At 37.2% G+C, this 20,532-nt stretch overlaps 1 protein-coding gene and 1 long non-coding RNA gene across 3 annotated transcripts in view; one reads left to right on the top strand and one right to left on the bottom strand.

Annotated features, from left to right (window-relative positions):
• LOC136026412 (uncharacterized) overlaps positions 1-14,809 on the bottom strand; it is a 411,673-nt gene extending 396,864 nt beyond the window's left edge. The window contains exon 1 of the long non-coding RNA XR_010617283.1: positions 14,672-14,809. This is a non-coding gene — a long non-coding RNA (uncharacterized LOC136026412). The remainder of the gene's footprint in view (positions 1-14,671) is intronic.
• The window catches only part of LOC136026411 (calcitonin gene-related peptide type 1 receptor-like), a 213,497-nt gene that overhangs the window by 144,500 nt on the left and 48,465 nt on the right, over positions 1-20,532 (top strand). For both annotated transcript variants that reach the window (XM_065702979.1, XM_065702978.1), the window contains exons 6-7: positions 1,171-1,297; positions 9,962-10,200. In XM_065702979.1, the coding sequence (XP_065559051.1) occupies positions 1,171-1,297; positions 9,962-10,200 (366 nt within the window). The remainder of the gene's footprint in view (positions 1-1,170; positions 1,298-9,961; positions 10,201-20,532) is intronic.

Genomic DNA, 20,532 nt, shown 5'->3' with positions numbered 1-20,532 from the left:
GAATACATCAGTTAATGTGCAGAGCCAATAATTATTATCAGAAAATTTACACCCAACAAAGCAAAACTTATGCAGTAAGATTTCAACTTAACACGATAGTTCTTGTCAGTAGGAACCGGTTTTTCAAGATCGTTCACTGCCCGTGTATTTAGACGTTAAATGAATGAATACTGAAATGCTACCGTGAATATAGTATTAGACCCCTAGAGTTTGAATAATACCTTCCCCTTTGTATTTTCGTTTTTAAGAACTAAATTTAGAAAAACTACTTCCCCTATCTAATACTTATTTCTGTCCATTGATCTTCACCGCAACTGGAAAACAAACATCTTATTTCCTTTGAAGGTTAATAGTTTTTCTAAGAAAGACCTCAGGATGAGGTTTCTTAATTATTGAGTGCTTCAAAGAAAAATGGAGGTATACCTTTTTGACGTACCACTTAAGACTAGACGCTTTGATGTGATAACGAGTCACAAACTGATTGTCATGTGACTTGACGAAAAAGCACCATAGTGTCAATACGGTCTCTACTGCCGATCTTGCCCAAATGGAAAAGAATTATACCCTTTACGGAAGAATTTCTTAGTACAAGCCCAGCCGAGATCGGCTCATAAATAATAAATTAGGCCTATATGTAGAAAATGCAACATTTAGCTTCTATCAAAATTTAGTCGAAACCATTAAAATATTACTGCGCATTTTCTAAGCTATTGCAATAGGTTATTGAAACCCCACTGACCTATGCAAAGTCAGTTGGAACCTAATTAGAAACACAGGGTTCATGGAAGAAATTCTTATTTTCATTTCTACAGTTAAAAAAAAAACAAGATTTAAGAAAAACAAGGTGTACTAAGCCAAACTTCCACTTTGGAATTTAATAATTGTTCTTAAGACGATTATTACCATCAGAACCGCAGCTCCCTTACATTGTAAAAAAAGCCAAAAACAAAAATAAGAAAAAATGAAAAAAAATCAGACTTTTCATTTTTTCGAAAAGGGTGATAGTCCTTTTTTTGAAATGAACAATTATGTTTCCCAATAATATGTGCCGTTTGGAAAACAGTGGCAGACTGACTTATTTTTACTTACGGCTTTTTTTTACTGTGCACTTGATGCTGCACAACTATTTTGGACACAATACACGTTTTATTTCTTAATTTATTTTTGCAGGTCATTAAGATGCACACGAGTGGAGATTCATAAGAACCTGTTCACTGCTTTTGCAATTACAAATTTAATGTTCCTGATCTGGCATAGTTCTATAGTTCCTGATGCTGATTTGCTTCTAGAAAATCCGGTAGGGTTTATACCAAATTATTCTATGATTTGTCAATTTTTATTAGGATTGGCCTAACCTCTAAAGGAATGAAAATAGTAGAAACTAAACAGCTTCGACACAGTTTGGTTTCAATAAATAGTAAGGGGAAGATAGTTCAAATACTCCCTCAACAATATTATTTGAACACATCTAGAATATTTTTAATGTTTTGACGAATACGAGCTGGGTTTGAAAGGCTGAAACTGACCTGGTGCTGCATAGGTGGTGTGTGTGTCTCTGATACAGAACACAATCAAAACACACTTTGTCTTAGCTGGTTGTGAAAAGGGAATATCAGCAATGTCAGAGAAACTGTTGAGGGTATTAGATTGAAACGTTCAAGGTATGTTAGGGGATGTTGAAGAGAATTTGGAGGGCCACCAGCCACTCTTCCCCTCCTTGCGCCCCCTCTCCTCAAAAATGATCAGAATTTTGTAACTATCACTTTGTTCAAACCAGTTAAAAGGTGTAATAGCTGTGGTTCCAAGGATGCCATACCCCCACAGCCCGTGTGATCCAGGATTTACCATTAGGAAAAGGGAAAAGTTTCGATCAGGGTGTATCCGAAAAGGAATCCCAAATATTATGAATACATAATATGTGTATGCTAGTTATCAAAAGGACACATCAGTAATGTCTAAGGAGCGACAGATTGTATGAAGTTGAACCTTACAGGGTATGTTGAAAGGGACGTTGAAAAGTGATTGGAGGGCTACAAGGTCTCATGGCCCTTTTTGGACGCCCCCTTTCCTCAATACTGATCAAAATTTTGGGAAATGATTTTGTTTATAACGGGTGAAAAGACTAGTAAGAATGCCTTCGAAGTTGCAATGCCTCCCGCCCAGAGCCACCAGGGGAAGGATTGTAAATTATACAATTTATCCTGTTTTAATTACAAGATTTATCGCTCGAAAAAGGGGGAATGTTTGACTCTGAGTGTGTTCAAAAAGCTTATGCGTACTATGGTCAAACTTCGAGGAATGTCGAAGTGTAAGTTTGACTAAATCGAAAGATACTATGTGCATCAAGTTTTTCGAAAAGGTATATGTGCAATATCTCCAGAACGGCCAAGGGTATTAATTTCAAACTTCCAGGGCATGTTGAGGAGAATGTTTGAAAACGATCGAAGGGTAACCAGTCCACTTCCTATACCCTTTTTTTTACCTGAAATCTTCCCAACATCATCTGATTGAAATTCTGGAATAACCATTTTGTTCAAGACAGTGGAAAAGTCAAATAACTATGCTTCCAGTGATGAAAAAAAAAACACAGCCCTTAGGACAAGTACTGTACATAACATAAGCTGCCCGTTGTTTACATATAAGGTTGATTGTTTGGAAAATACATATTTGATCCCGATTCTCCAAAAAGACCAAGGGTATAAAGGTATAACCTTTCAGAAAATGTCGAAGGGGATGTCAAACACAATCAAAACAAAGTATATGCAAGAGGGCTGTCAAAAGGGCACAATAGTAATATCTAAGGAATATAGAAGCGAATTAAGTTGGAATCTTAAATCTTGTCAAGTGGGAAGTTGAAAAAGGCACGCAAGGCAGCCAGTGTCCTTCCTCTTACTCTTTAGGTGCTCCCCTTAATACTGATGAAAATCTTACGAAGTTATTTTGTTCAAAATGGCACCAAGGTCCTATGGCTATACCTATGCTTCATGGGATGCCATGCCCCTACAGAACCCTGGGAAGGACTATATATTATCCTCTTTGTCCATTCCTAACATGCAGGATTCATCATTGAGAAAGGACGGAATGTTTGATCCTGGATGTGTTCAAGAATATTAAGGGTATTTGAGGTAAAATGTCGGGGAATATTGTAGGACATGTTGAGCTAAATTAAAAGACACTCTCTGTGTCTACTTTTCAGTTATAATGAACCAAATGGCTATGTGAGAATTTCATTCGGGTGTCTTTGGGGAAAGGGGGGCATGGAAAGGGACTAGCTGCCCTTTATTCTATTTGGTCACTTAAAAAGAGACATATACTTTTAATTTTTGTTTGAATGAGCCTTCCTCTGATCTTCTAGGGCTCTTGGTTCAATACAATCATCCCTGAAAAAAAAACAGCAACAAACATCACACATTCACGATCTTTAAGTAATGACGAAGGCCACACTGACATTTCTTAATAAAAATAACCAACTCAGGACTGTTTAAGTTTATCAATTTCAGTTTTAAAGATCTCATTTCATTGAGCCGTGAGGACGGCTTTTGGATGCAGAGCCAAAATATTTTAAGGTCTTAACTAATTTCACTGTTTTAGGTAAACTTCCTGTTGTTTCACTGGTTTATATTTTTATCCATGTCCATATTTAGATAAAGACAAATTCCAAATATTTGTAGTTGAGAACATGAAACATCTGCAATAGGGCTCTCCGACTGTTTTCTAGTTAGGGAGGAAGGCAGATCCCTCAAAGGGTGCATTTCAATGCCAAAACATCTTAACTCTCATTGAGCCTTCAGCTAAATGCACGATTAGTTCTAAGGAGGGGGTGGGGGTTGAAGGTTGAAATTTACATTTAATTCCTCTTGATTTCCGGAGATATTTCTGGTCTACGCTGTTATTATGAATTAAAGAGTAACATTAAACTCAAAAATGAGAAGAATTTATTCTGCATAAGAGGTCTGCTCCTTCCTCATCCTACCCTCCCCCTCTTGATCGTAGAAACTCCGGAAAATGCTCAGTCGTTTGAAAATTTAGAGTTATAGTCCTTTTTTTTAAGCGAAAGGGATTGGAGATCATACACACTCTGCCCTAGAACTATTTTTGGTATCTGTCCTTTTTGCTAATTAAAAAGTGATAAAATATCTATGATGTTTCTTTGGTAAAAAACAAGAGCTAAGAGCTCATATCGCACTTGTGACGAGGCATGAAGAGCTAAGAGCAAAGAGATCATATGGTATGAGCTCAAGCAAAATTCTGTCAATCAATAGATTGATTTAAAAGGAAAAAAAGAGGCTTAATGCCGGTCAGGATTTAAAATAAGAGCTCTGAGTCACGATATCCTTCTAAATATCAAAATTCATTAAGATCCGATCACCCACTCGTATGTAATAAATACCAAATTTTTTCTAATTTTTCCTCTCCCTTTAGCCCCCCAGATGGTCGAATCTGCTAAAACGACTTTATCAAGTCAATTTGTACAGCTCCCTGACACGCCTACCAAATTTCATCGTCCTAGCTCGTCCAGAAGCACCAAACTCGCCAAATCACTGAACCCCTCCCCCCAACTCCCCCAAAGAGAGCGAATCCAGTACGGTTCCGTCAATCACGTATCAAGGACATTTGCATATTCTATCCACTAAGCTTCATCCCGACTCCTCCACTCGAAGAGTTTTCGAAGATTTCCGACTCCCCCCAATATCAAAAGATCTGGTTGGGATTTGAAATAAGAGCTCTGAGACATGAATTTCTTCTAAAAATCAAATTTCATTAAGATCTGACCACCTATTCGTGAGATAAAAATACCCCAATTATCATGTTTTCCCAGAATTCCAGTTTTCCCCTCCAATCCCCCCAATGTCACAGGATCTGGTCGCAATTTAAAATTAGAGCTTTAAAGCACAAGATCCTTCTAAATATAAAATTTCATTAAGATCTTGTCACCCTTTCGTAAGTTACAAATACCTCAATTTACAAAATTACCCCCCCTCCCCCAACTCCACCAAAGAGAGCAGATCCGGTCCGGTTATGTCAGTCATGTATCTTAGACAGGTTTTTAATCTTCCCATCTAGTTTCATCCTGATCTCACCGCTTTAAGTATTTTCTAAGATTTCCGATACCCCCCAACTGCCCCCCCCCCCAATTACGCTGGATCCGGTTGAGATTTAAAATAAGAGATCTGAGTTACGAAGTCCTTTTAAATATGAAATTTCATTAAGATCCGATTACCCCTTCGTAAGTTGAAAACACGTCATTTTTTCAAATTTTTCAGAATTATCCCCCCCCCCTCAATGGAGTGGATCCGTTCCAATTATGTAAATCACGTATCTAAGACTTATGCTTATTCTTCCCACCGAGTTTCATCCCGATCCCTCCAATCTAAGCGTTATCCTTCATTTTAGGTTCCCCCACCCCAAACTCCCCCCAATGTTACCAGATCCGGTCGCAACTTAAAACAAGAGCTTTGAGACACGATATCCTTCTAAATATCAAATTTCATTGAGATCTGGTCACCCGTTCGTAAGTTAAAAATACCTCATTTTTCTAATCAACTACCCCAAAGAGAGCAGATCCGGTCCGGTTATGTCAGTCACGTATCTTAGAAAGGTTTTTATTCTTCCCATCCAGTTCCATCCTGATCTCACCGCTTTAAGTATTTTCTAAGATTTCCGGTTCCCCCCAACTGCCCCCCCCCCCCAATTACGCTGGATCCGGTTGAGATTTAAAATAAGAGATCTGAGTTACGAGGTCCTTCTAAATATGAAGTTTCATGAAGATCGGATCACTTCTTCGTAAGTTAAAAAAAATTATTTTTTTTAATTTATCAGAATTAACCCCCCCCCCAATAGAGCGGATCCGTTCTAATTATGTAAATCACGTATCTAAGACTTCTGCTTATTTTTCCCACCAAGTTTCATCCTGATCCCTCCAATCTAAGGGTTTTCCATCATTTTTGGTTTCCCCCCAAACTCCCCCCAACGTCGCCAGATTCGGTCGGGACTTAAAATAAGAGCTTTGAGACACGATATCTTTCTAAATATCAAATTTCATTGAGATCCGATCACCCGTTCTTAAGTTAAAAATACCTTATTTTTTCTAATTTTTCAGAATTAACAACCCCCCCAACTACCCCAAAGAGAGCGGATCCGTTCCGGTTATGTCAATCACGTATCTATGGCTTGTGCTTATTTTTCCCAACAAGTTTCATCCCGATCCCTCCACTCTAAGTGTTTTCCAAGATTTTAGGTTTCCCCCTCCCAACTCCCCCCAATATCACCAGATCCGGTCGGAATTTAAAATAACAGCTCTGAGACACGATATCCTTCCAAACGTCAAATTTCATTAAGATCTGATCAACTGTTCGTATGTTAAAAATACTTCAATTTTTCTATTTATGCCGAATTAACGGGCCCCCCACTCCCCCCCCAGATGGTCAAACCGGGAAACGACTATTTCTAATATACTCTGGTCCTGTCTCTGATATGCCAGCCAAATTTCATCGTCCTAGCTTACTTGGAAGTGCCTAAAGTAGCAAAACCGGGACCGACAGACCAATAGAATTTGCGATTGCTATATGTGCCATAAAAACACAGATTTCCAGGCATTTGTAGATGAGAGCTTCAAACCTCTACAGTAGGGTTCTCTGATTGTTTTGTAGCTAGGGATGGAGGCAGATACTTTAAAGGTGCATTTTAAGGCCAAAACCTCCCAACCGTCATTGAGCTTTCAGGTAAATACGGAATTAGTTCTAAGGAAAGGGCGGATGGTGGTGGAGGTAGAAATTGACCTCTAATCCCTCTTGCTTTTTCGGAATATTTCTGGTCTAGGCTGTTATTATAAAAGCAAAGAGTGACATTAAGCCCCGGAACGAACAGAATTTATATAGTACACAAGGGTTGCTGCTCCTTCTTCATCACCAGCACCTTAATGGCTGAAGACACTTCAGAGGATGCTAATTCCATCAGAAATTGAGAGTTATTACCCTCTTTTATATGTCAAAAGTGATTGGGGACTAACCAGCCCCTGTCCTAAAACTATTTTTGGTATCTGGTCATTTTGGTACCCCCTAGGACATCTGATTGACAAGCTACCTATTTTTTTACTTTCTCTGTGGCTGCTCAATCTTGTGTGGTGGGAGTTGTCCATGGGAATGGGAGGACTATCTTTGGGGCAATTTTCATGGAAAATTTCGAGGAAGATTTTGGAGGAAGGAAAATTTCCCATGTGGGGAAATTTTTTTGCGGGGACAATTTTTCGGGGGAGAAACGCCGGTTCCCGCAGAAATGATATTCTACAAAATCTGTTTTTGAACTGGATGATTCATTAAATTCCTTCCTATCTTTATATGGTGTCCTGTGACTACTACTTCTTTGCTATCTTTAAAAATTTGTTTTGAATATCCCAAGTGTCTTGTATCCGCTTTCTATGTTATGACGTGAAGGGCATGAAATATAAATATTACCATCGTCTTATTGACCCCTTTCTTTCCTCCTCTACTTCATTTTGTATAATTAAGTTCTCGATTGACATTTCATTAGTGAATTTTCTTGCAGTGACGTAGGTACCCTTTTTGTCTCGACCCTATTTTACTGATTATTCATCTTTTCTATTACCTAAGCTACAGAGTTTAATCTCATATAGGTTAAATGAAAAACCTTTGACCCACCTTACTCTCTGTCTTCTGCACCAAAAATGAAATGGAGGTCCACTTAGCCCCCTAAAGCCTCTGAAAGTTTTAACTTGTTACCCTAAGCAATTCCTGAAATATTGCATATATGCCATTTTGATTACCTCTTACTACATAGTGTCTTTTGATTTACCTTGGTGATTAATTGTGCATAGATTATTGCAGCTTAAGAGATTATGGTGCATAACTTTTTCCATGTGACAAAAATTGTGTAGCCTCTTCTCCCAACACGAAATTTCAAGTTTCCATTTACCACCTTCCCCTTTTTTATGCAAGAGTACCTGAAAATCTCGACTTCTTCCCTCAAACTGTTCCTGAGATTTTGCAAACTTGCTAATTTAATGATCTGGATGCACTCAGTGTCTCTAAGTTCACTTCTACCATTTACCCAATTTAAAATTGACTGTCCAATTCACCCTCACAACACACCATAAAATTTATCCCCAGAGGGGGGATTTCCAAGATATTAAAGATAACTTGAAAATCATAGGTGCACATGACTTCTATCTATCTTCTCAGACACACTTGTCGTTTCAAGAGTATACATGGGAAGTTCTGGGAATTTTGGCCTTGTGAATGACCCTATGATCTCCTAGCTGATCAGACAAAAAAAAAAAAAAAAAAAAATGGCTACCTTTTCTACTAAAACCTACCAAAGATGAATGTGTAATTTACTAAATTTAAAGCCACTACACATTGGGCTGTGGGGGTGATGTTGATTCTGGAGGCATTGATTTTAGACCTTTGATCTTTTTGAACAAAAGTGTATCTAACAGTTTCGATTCAATATCATGGAGGTGACGGAGAAGCAGGTATCATAAATAGGGCACCAAAAGGAAGCTATTCATCCCTCAATCACTTTTAGTGGACATTAAAAAGGGTCTGATACTTTCCATTTACAATCGAATGAGCCTTCCTCTAAATTTTCTGTGGTCGCCCCTTCCATACGAAGTAGACGAGGAAAATGATCTTAAGGCTCTAATTTGGTTCTTTCTTGGGACGTGTTTTTAGGGGGGGGAGTAAACATTTTCTGTATATTACTTACTCTGAATTGGGGTCCTCGAAGCCCCAAGACTTAAGAATGAAAGTTAGAAAATTCACGTTTGTGAAATTTTACGGGCCTGATTTTTTTTTGGCATCAGGTCCCTCTTGACTCAAGGACTTTTGGCTGTAAATTTCAAACTGATCAGGGATAAAAAGAATAAAGTTTTTTGGCCCATGGTCTTCTATCTCTTCTCCCTCAAACAACGAAATTGCTGATCCTAGTGAAACAAACTCCTGAAATTTTCGAGCCAAACACACACCCACCATCAAACAATCCCTCCTTTTTCCATAATAACGTTAATTAACACTAGATAACGTAATGTTGAATAACGGTATCGAAAGTAACTGAAATGATCATACGCCCCTATTTGATACGTCTGCCTATTTGGGCATTTCTATGTTTACCATAAGTCTTCATACGTTTTGTCATAGCTTTCAGCAGGTGAAAATGCTGGCGTAAATTCTGAAATTGGCAAATCGTCGGAGAATCTTTGGGTAAAGTTGATTAGAAATAATACGGTTTAATTCGGATTACAGATACCAGAATTTTGGAATGTTAGTAATTACCTGACATTCAATGATGCCAATGAAGGTGTAGTATATTATTTAAATAACTGGTCGGGACTGAATTGGTAAAAAATACGTATAGAGCAGAACAACAGAAAAAAAAATGTCCCGAAAGGAACATGGCGTCTATTACACGTTCAATAATGGTGTGTAATAGACAAGTGTTTGAACGTATATCTCGTATTCCTATGGTCGAAAGATGGTTGTTTGAATAGGGCTAATGTCCAGGTAGCATTCTTAATTTATTGTTCTAGTCACTGATATCTTTGTTTTCGCCACAACTTTTATCATTTTACCGAAGCGGTTTCTTAAACATCGTTGACGTCGTCGTCAGCATTAGTATTGAAATCTTCATAATTATCTAGCACCTTTAGTAAATACTCCTTCAAAGCAGTATCCACTGAATGGCTTTCTCCCCCTCCCGCCCTCTTCTATCCACACTGAAGATTTCTTATAATGCGGATTTGTACAATGGTGTCTTGTCTAACGGAGACTTGTCACATGAAGAATAATCCGGCAACCGATTTTTTATGTGACAAGTTTGGTTTAAATTCGGTTGACTTCATATGGGATTAACAGGGAAATTTGGCTTTTATTGGACTAGTCTTGGTTTATACAATTTTTTCCCTATAGAGCTGTTCCAGTTATAGAACTCATTTTTCTTCTTTCAGATTTGGTGCCAAATATGGCACGTACTGACGCATTACTTTCTTCTTTCCAATCATCTGTGGATGTTATTCGAAGGATTCTACCTGCATACAATTCTAGTTGTAACATTCATTGACGACAAGCAATTAATACGGTGGTTTTATCTATTAGGATGGACTGCGCCTTTCCCTTTTATTATTGCATATGCTTTATTCAGAATAACTCGAGTTGGTGAAATGGGAGATCTTATTGATATAAAAGCGTAAGTAGTTTCATTGCTGTCCGTTTATCCATTTTTTTTTTTTTGACAATTTACTTTTAAATTTTAAGCCAAAATGATAATGTACCTGTAAGTGATCACGAGGTCTCTGTGTAGGCTTAATTAAAAAAAAAAAAAACAAAGCTTCTCCAAGTGAAGTAAAGAGCGAAGTTGAAACTTAAAACACGAAAATTATTATTTCACAGCCTATCTAACATGCATCAATAAAACTAATACAAATAAATCAACTGGTAATATTTGCCTATGTTTTTAGAATTACAGAAAACTAGCACTTTACTGAAAACACAAAACAAAATAAGAGTTTTGGTGCGATGAAAGAAAACCTTTTAAGACACTTTTGACAGCATAAAAGTAAAGCATTTTCGGATTGTTGTTTTATTTATTTTTTCGTTTAGTTGGGTATTACCTCTGCACAACGAGCTCAGTTCAATGATTGACCGTCGTTCTGGATCTGAAATGGACTTTTCGTGATTATTTTGTAGACAAGTTCAAAGTGTAGGAATCTTATTATATTAGAAACACAGACTCGCTTTAAAATTTGTGTCACAACTTAAAATTCTTTGTTTTATAGAGAGAAATAACTGGATTTCCGGAGTTCATATTATAGTTGATATGTTCTTCATTTCAAGTAATACTAGGTGAGACCAAGATGTTACCTGATAAATCAATCCTTTATATACTCTGCTGTGTAATGACTTTAAACTTTTGATTTTTGTGCCTAACCTTCTAAGGTAATTTTAATTGTATACTGAAAGTTACTGATATCACAGCTCCTGTAGGACTTTAAAAAGCGTTATACATCAGTTTGTTGTTCTGAGGCTACCTATTTACTTTTGACTCCTAAATCAATGGTCTTGTTTTTCTACACTTGACTTTTGTGTTTTCAGTAAAGTGCTAGTTTTCTGTAATCCTACAAACATATGGGAGTATCACCAGCTGATTTATTTGTATTAGTTTTATTAATGTATGTTAGATAGGCTGTGAAGCTGTGGAGTAATAATTTTTGTTCATTCTAAGTTTCAACTTCACTCTTTACTTCCCTAGGAAAAACCTTGTTTTTTAGATTAATACATGCTTGTTTTTGATTTAAATTTAATTTTGAAACAACCCTGCTATGACATTTTTTTTTTATGAAATAATTTCTGTTCGTTTTAAGTTCTAATGTTGGCCCTTAGTTTCAGTCGAAGACTTATTTGTTTTGTATAATTTCTAATCAACTCCAATCTTGGGGAGATAAGACACCTCAATCCTTATTAAAGAGCCGAACAAAAAAGACGTACAAAAATTGAAGGAAAAAATAAGTTTAGATTGAAAAAAAAATCAAAACATAATGTCGTTTCCTTTTGAAAAAAAAAGTAAAAAAGAAGAAATAGATCTTTAGTTCTTGGTTTAAAAAATAAATTTAGTCACTTTTAAGGAAGTAGCTCCAGGCAAGTAGCTTCGACACCAAAGGTTAACTGAGCGGACAGGTTTAATATCAACATACTTGCGAGAAATTTTGCCAGCTCAATAGAAATGTGCCTTTAGGCCTAGTGATTTATTTGATCTGTCCCTAAATAAACAGCCACTCATTACTTAGAAATGATTGGAAATTTAAAAGAAAGTTCATTTCTTGTGTAGGTACGATAAATGGTATTATAAACTAATTTTGCGAAGAGTTACCTGAATTCTCCAACAGAATTGTTTTCATCTGTCTTTTTTCCTCTTTGGATGCACAATCTTACTTAATGGAGAGAATACTACGTTGGAATCGTCAAGTAAATAATTTGAACAAGCATGTAAAACAATAAGTAATCCTTCTTTAATATACAACTTTGAGTCGTTCCAGAACCACATGCCTATACTTCTCCAACCACTAAGTGTCAAGGGGTTGACGTTAGGGGCGTAATTTTCAATGGGGCAGAGGGGGAAACTTCATTTCTTCGACCCCAGTTTTCCTCTAGACCCCAATTTACTCCCCTTCTCCCAGCTGAAATTTAATTTCTCCAAAAATGTTGTCAAAACTAAGAAAAGCCTCCGTAATTCAAGCATCAACTGAAAAGGTCAGTTTTCTTTGGTACATCTTTAACTTTGTATTACTATACGGCTAGTTTTTCAGTTTTCTCTGTCATTTCCACTTGGTTTTGAAAAATTGACTCCAAATTTGCCTCCCCCCCCGTATAGGATTTTGATAAAATTAGGCCATTCGTTGGGGTATGGATTTAGGGACCTACTCTGAATTTCGTTGCAAACCTTGAACTGGATGACCTGTATTCCCTTTTGAATAAAAATGCATGACCAAATACCTTCTTGGGACATGCTTTAAAAATGAATGTGTCACATTTAAAAAAACAGAGAAATTATCTGAAAATGATCGTATAGAGGGAAAAAAACATGATTGAAAATATTATCCAGGCAGGAATCAAACACAAGACGCTCTAATTCGAAATCGAACGCTGTACTAACAGATCCACGCCTCTAATAATCTAATATGATATATTAGTGTTTGCACTTTAATTGCGTGGCTTATTAAGGGGGCTTGGAGGAGAAACATACGAAAGGTGTTCTTGCCAACCTCCAGCTAAGGGTTTTGAACCATAGCTACTACAATGATGATATCGTTTTATACTTCTAAGTTTTTACACTTAAGATGTGACATCAAAAGTGTTGTCTCAAGTTCTATATCACACTTAAGGATGTTAGAATTGATAAAAATCACGTAGATATGAGTAATAGCTTTCAAATGAGCCACTTGAGGTCACTCTAAAAAGTTCTGGTCACCCACTAGCCCCAGCTTTTCCACTTGAGACTTGGCATCTTAAGTGTATTTTTCACTTTTCATTTCTTGATCCCCTTTCTGGTAGCCGGTCTAACAATAATTCATCTTTTATTCCTTCATCAAAGAGGTTCAAATAACCCCCTTGGAATTAACGCTAACTTAGACAAGTTACCGTTCCACCCTTATTTTACTATTAAGGATACCGTGGGGTTTATAGTCCTTATCTTTTTGCTTGTGACTCTCTCCTTAACTAGACCCTATCTTCTAGGGGACCCAGATAATTTCATTCCTGCTAACCCATTGGTTACCCCAGCCCATATCCAACCGGAATGATATTTTCTGTTTGCATACGCTATTTTGCGGTCTATTCCTAATAAGCTAGGAGGGGTGATCGCCCTTGTCTCTTCTATTCTTATTCTTGTGTCCCTTCCCTTTACATTTAAGCCTAAGTTTCGAGGTCTTGAGTTTTATTCTGTAGCCCAGCCTTTGTTTTGATCCTGAGTGTCAGTCTTTTTACTTCTAACATGAATTGGGGCACGACCTGTAGAAGACCCCTATATTTTTCTGGGACAGATTCTTACATGTGCTTACTTCTCATATTTTGTGTTTACTCCAATTGTTATTAATTTGAATGACAAAATTGTCTAATTAGACCCCTTGGCCGATTAAAGCATCTGTTTTGAAAGCAGAATAAGGTTGATTATACAACCAGGGGTCTTTATTTTTAACCCCCTTGAGAAAGGCTTCAGTAAAAACACAGGAATATTAAAGATGTAGGTAAAAGACTTTTCCAGCATAAATGTATTAGGTTATCATAGCGATAGCGGGGATAAGAGCCGCGTCTCCATAGATAGGAGTACACCACTAAACAAAATATGAGGAAGCTTATAGACCCGAATACTACACTAAATAGTAGAGATATGAAAAGAATGCTAGCGTATTCTGATAATATAATTAGAGCGAAACCGACTCCTATGTATTCTGTGTTGAACCCCGACACTAACTCGGATTCACCCTCAGCTAGATCGAAGGGTGTTCGATTAGTCTCTGCCAGAATTGTGATAAATCAGCATAATCCTAGAGGGAGACATAGGTATAAAGGTCACCCTACGTAAGAGGATTTCACTAGGTACCCTTCTAGATCGAGCTTTTTAAATAACATTAAAGGAGAAAGGATGATAATAATCAAAGATACCTCATAGGAGATGGTCTGTGCCCCTGCGCGAATTCTTCCTAGCAAAGAATACTTAGAGTTAGAGGACCAGCCTGCAACCATAATTCTGTATACTCTCACTCTCATTGCACAGATAACTAATAGGAATGATAAATTGAATTTTGCACCGTAAGAAATAAATGGGACTAGAGTTCATAAGAAAAAGGAAAGGAATAAACTGAACACAGGAGCAACGAGATACGGTATGAAATTGGAGACAAGAGGAAGTGAGACTTCCTTACAAAATAATTTGACCCCGTCAGAAAAAGGTTGAAGGATCCCAAGAAAACCGACTTTATTTGGGCCCTTACGTAACTGAATGTAACCCAAAATCTTTCGTTCTAATAGTGTTAAAAAAGCAACTGAAACTAAAACCATAACTACTTGTAAAAAAATAAAATAGATCATTTAAGCTAGTGCTATCAACTAAGGTCTCCTTATAAATAGATCCTAAATCTAACGCATTTGTCTGCCAAGCTGACATAAAATCTCAAGAGGTCCTTTCGTACTATCATGAGTGGATTTGCCTTGGGGGTAGAAACTAACCTGGCTTACGCCGGTCTGAACTCAGATCACGTGGGGGTTTAACAGTCGAACAGACTGCCTCTCTAGGCTGCTGAGTTTGTATCAATCAATCAATCAACCAAACAATTGATTAATAGCCTACTAAGGGAAAAACTATTACAAAAGTAAAGCGGTTACTAGGCCCAAGAAACTTTGTTTGTAATAGAGCACATCCAAAGTACATTATTCTTAAAATTTTTAGAGCTCTCCAAATGAAAGAAATTGTTCTTCATTGAAAATTTTTTATACGAGACTCGTACAATATTAAATAAGATTCCCCTTTAATTAGATTCCTTATCAGGACTTTATCCTAAAAGACCCTTTGATTGCTTTGAGGAATATTGAATGGCAAGAGGAAGCTTAGAACAATCTTTCTGGGATTAATATTGATGGGTTAGAGTAAAGATTATAAGATGTGTAAGTTTCTATTTCATATTTCAGGGAAAAGAAACGCCAACAAAACATTAACACCTTCTAAAATTATTTTGCAAACGGCAAAAAAAACGAATTATACAAAAAATATAAAAAATTAGAGAGCAAATCGTAAAACTATCCAGATTTTAACGACAAGGAACGAAATGTCTTCACACACCTTGGTAGCTCTAGTCACTTTTTTTCCTGTCCTTGGTTTAGCATGGCCTTTGCAAATTTGTTAATATCGTCTTTTTTGGCTCATTTCCTTGATAATTGGCAATTTTTTAGTGTTAGTAGTGGGGGACAATAGTCCTGACGATATACCATTGTTTGGGCACTAAAACCTTCTATACTACCTACGATACATCCTTGTTTGGGCACTAAAGTTTGCCCATACTAAACTTGAGTATAGACCTATATACATGACGAACTTCCCAGACAAATATTCGACGCTTTTGGGTGAACGACCTATGTATTCCAGTCAGGACAAGATTAGCAAATATTCGATATTCACTGCATAAAACAATGTCCAGTTATTATAATACTGAATATTCAAGTCACGAGAATTATATGAAGAAATATTTTGTCTTTTGAAAATATAGTTTAGCATTGGGGCAAGCATAAAGTTAATATTTATAAGGTCATATATGTTTTTTGGCAATGATACAACAGCCCTTGCTTATCCATGTCCTAACCTCCATGGGGTCCAATGCTTCTACCCTAACTTTTTGCCCCCCTATTTTTGTACTTAATTTTTTAACTTTAATTTTTTAACTTCAATTTTGTATTTTTTTTACTTAAAAATTTTCTTAACTTAATTTTTTCATGTCTAAAAATGACTTACAAAAATATACTTACAAAAAATCACCTGTGGCATTTCTGAAATACGAAATGAAGATGGTATAGATATGTTAGTCATGATTTTTCCTATTATAAAAATAACTTTTGTAGTGACATTTTTTCCCTTTTGACTTTTTAATGAATTTTTTACTTTGATTTTTTTTACTCAGAATTTTTAGGCTATTAAGCAACTGCTTCTGTGAAGTGATTTTTTTGGAAGGATGCTTGAAAAACTTTTAGCAAAGTATTTCGAAATCTTGTGTTATATTACCAAAATCATGTTTGATGTTATCAAACTTTTTGCACTACATTACCAAACTATCACCTGATATAACGAGAATCCTCTACTTCATTGTCAAAACCTTACGTGAAATAGACACAGACACAGAGACAAGCAAACAGTCACTAAGACACACAAACAAAGAGAGAGAGAGAGATAGAAAAAAACTCATTTGACCACAAAGTCATACACACAAAAACACAAAGACAAACAGAGAGACAAACAAAAACCTGCTTAGACAAACAGACACAGAGAGCGTGTCAGAGAGAGAGAGAGAGAAATATATACAAACAAACAGAGTCACACAAAAACACAAAAAGACAGACAAAGAGATAAGTGAACAGCTACTCGGAGACACATACACAGATATATACACAGACAAACGCACAGAGTCAGACACAAAGTCACACAAAGATAGACATAGAAAAGCAAACAACCACTCAGATACAAAAGCATATTGAGAGAGAGAAAGAAAGAGACAAAAATACATACAAACAAACAAAGTATTACACGAAAACACACAAGACAGACACAAAGACGGGCAATCATTCCATCGGACACACAGGCAGGGAAAGAGAGACAAAATCAAAACACACACAAAAATACACATAGTCAGATGAACAAACAAACGAAGACAGACACAGAGACAGAGAAACAGACGCTCAATTACACAGGCACAGAGCGAGAGAGGCAAAAAGACAAACAAACACACTGATTTAGGCACAAAAATGAACAAGGACGGACAGAGGGACAGGCAAACCACCTTTCAGACACATATGCATACAGAGAGAGAGCGAGAGACAGAGAGAGAGAGAAAAAGAGAGAGACGCATACAAGCAAATTGAATCAGGCACACACACACAGATAAACACAGAAACAAGCAAGCCGCTGCTTAGACGGAAAACTCGTACAAATATACAGAGTCAGGGTTAAAAACACCCAAAGACATACAAAGAGACAGGTAAAGAGTGGCTTAAACACACAGGCACAGAGAGAGAGAGACAAAAGCAAATGCAAACACACCGAGTCAGCCGCACAGAAACATAGGTATACAGAAAGAGAGAAAAGCATACAAAGAGACCGAGTCACTCTCGTATGGACAGACACAAAGACTAGCAAACCGCTTCTTCGATACCTGGGCATACAAATTGAGAGACAAAACAAATACAAAACACATACAAACACAGAGTTAGACACAAAAATCAAACAAAAAGAGACATAAAGACAAGAAAACCACGTTCCCGACACACATGCACAGGGAGAGAGAGAGAGAGAGAGAGAGAGAGAGAGAGAGAGAGAGAGAGAAAACATATAAATACATCGAGTCAGAAACACAGAGACAGAGACAAGTAAACAGTCACTGAGACACAGAGCTATAGAGAGAGAGTCCCATACAAACACACCGAGTCAGACAAACAAACACACAAACATACACACACACCTATACAAACACACAGAGTCAGACAAACAAACACACACACACACACACACAGAGACAGACAGACACTGAGACAAGCAATACCCGTCAGACACACAGGAATACAGAGAGAAAGACAAAAATACATACAAAAACACAGAGTCAGGCACACAAAGACAGACATAAAGACAAGTACACAGCCACTCAAACAAAAAGGCACAAAGAGAGAGGGGACAAAAGAGGGATAGAAAAAATACATACAACATTAAGGTTTAGAAACAAAAACACACACAGACGGACACAAAAACATGCAAACACCTGCTTAGACACACAGACATTGTTACAGAGACAAGCAAACATCCGCCACGACACACAGGCACATAGAGAGAGAGAGAGAGAGAAAGAAAGAGATATAGAAAGAGAGAGAGAGAAAGAGAGAAAGAGAGATGAAAATAACTACTAACACACAGCGTCAGACATACAAACAAGAAGAGAAAGAGAAACAAGCAAACACCTGCTCAGACATACAGGCACAGAGAGATGAGACAAAACATATATAAATACACCGAGTCAGAAACACACAGACAGAGACAAGTAAACAGGCACTCAGACATAGAGTTATACAGAGAGAGAGAGGGACCCATACAAACACACCGAGTCAGACACACACACACACACACGTGCGAACACACATACACACACAAACACACACACACACTCTCATAAAAACACACCGAGTCAGACAAACAAACACACAAACACAAACACGCATACAGACAAACAAACACACGCACACACACACACGGGCACTCACACAAACACACACACAGACACTGAGACAATCAATACCACATAGACACACATGAATACAGAGAGAAAGACAAAAATACATAGAAACACAAAGAGTCAAACAAACAAAAACAAACATTGATACAAGTAAAGAGCCACTCAAACAAACAGGCAAAAAGAGGGAGATATATATATATATATATATATATATATATATATATATATATATATATATATATATATATATATATATATATATATATATATATATATATATATATATATATATATATATATATATATATATATATATATATATATATATATATATATATATATATATATATAACACATACAAACACATAGATTCAGACACAAAAACACACAGAGACGGACATGAAAACATGGAAACCTCAGCTTATACACACAGACATGGTTAGAAAGACAAGCAAACATCCGCCACGACACACAGGCACATAGAGAGAGAGAAAGAAAGAAAGATAGATAGAGAGAGAGAGAGAAAGAGAGAGAGATGATAACACCTACAAACACACAGCGTCACACATACAAACAAGAATAGAAAGACAAGCAATCAACTCCTGCTCAGACACACAGGCACATGAGTGAGAGAGACAAAAACACATCCAAACTCAAACTTTCAGACACACCAACACACACAAAGACAATCAGAGGAACCAAAAAACATCGGCTAACACTTATAGCCACAGAGAGAGAGAGAGAGGGAGCGGTATGAGCAAACGGCCGCTCAGACATACTGACACAGAGAGAGAGAGAGAGAGAGAGAGAGAGAGAGAGAGAGGCAAAAGAGCTACAAATATATAGAGCAAAACACGTAAACACATAAAAAATGGCATGGGCTCAGAAACGCAGGCACAGAGAGAGAGAGACAGAGAGAGAGAGAGAGAGAGAGAGAGAGAGAGAGAGAAAGAGAGGGAGAGTGAGATAGACAGAAAGAGAAAGACAGAGACAGAGAGAGAGATAGAAAAAAAACACATACAAACACACAGAATCAGACACACAAACAAACACAAAAACAAGCAAAAACCCGCTTAGATACAGATGCAGAGAGAATGAGAACGACAGAAAAATATACAAACACACAGATTCAGACACACAAACAAACACAAAAACAAGCAAAACTCGCTTAGACACAGATGCACAGAGAATGAGAACGACCGAAAAATATCCAAACACACAGATTCAGACTCACAAAGACAAACATTGAGACACGCAAATACCCGCTCAGACACATAGGCACAGAGAGATAGAGAGAAAGAGAGAGATAGAGAGAGAGAAAAAAAGTGTGAGAGAGAGAGAGACAAAAATACATACGAAGACACAAAGTTAGACATTCAAACCCACATAAAAGAAAGGCACTGAAATATACAAATACCCATTAGAGACAAGAAAATCCCCGTTCAGACATATAGGTGCAAAGAGAGACGGAGAGAGACAAAAACACCTATAAACACACAGAGTCAGACACACGTACAAACAAAGACAGACAGAGAAACAAGCACACACCCACTCAGACACACAAGAACAGAGAGAGAACGAAAGAGAGAGAGAGAGAGAGAGAGGGAGAGAGAAGCAAACATATACCGAGACACACAGAAACAGAAAAAGAGAAACAAAATGCACACGAAACACAGAGTAAGGCAGATATACAAAAATACAGAGACAAATAAACGCTCACTCAGACACAAAGAGGGTGAAGGACAAAAGCACCTATAAGTCACAGAGTCAGACACACAAACGCACAAAAACAGTCCAAGAAACAAGCAAACACTCGCTCAAACACATGGGTATAGTGTGACAGAGAAGCAAATATCCATCTTGACCCACAGGCACAGAGAGAGAGAGCTAGACAAAGAGAGAGTGAGAGAGATAAAGAGAGGCAGAGAGAGAGATAAAAAACACATACCCAAAAGAGTCCCAAAAATTCTGAGTAAATAAGAAATAAATAAAAAAGTCACTACAAACACTATTTTTCTGATCGGAAAAACCACGACTAACAT

Source organism: Artemia franciscana, chromosome 4 (genome assembly GCF_032884065.1).
Source record: "Artemia franciscana chromosome 4, ASM3288406v1, whole genome shotgun sequence".
NCBI lineage: Eukaryota > Metazoa > Arthropoda > Branchiopoda > Anostraca > Artemiidae > Artemia > Artemia franciscana.
The sequence above is the reverse complement of the archived record's forward strand: the minus strand, read 5'-3'. Positions and strand labels throughout refer to the sequence as shown.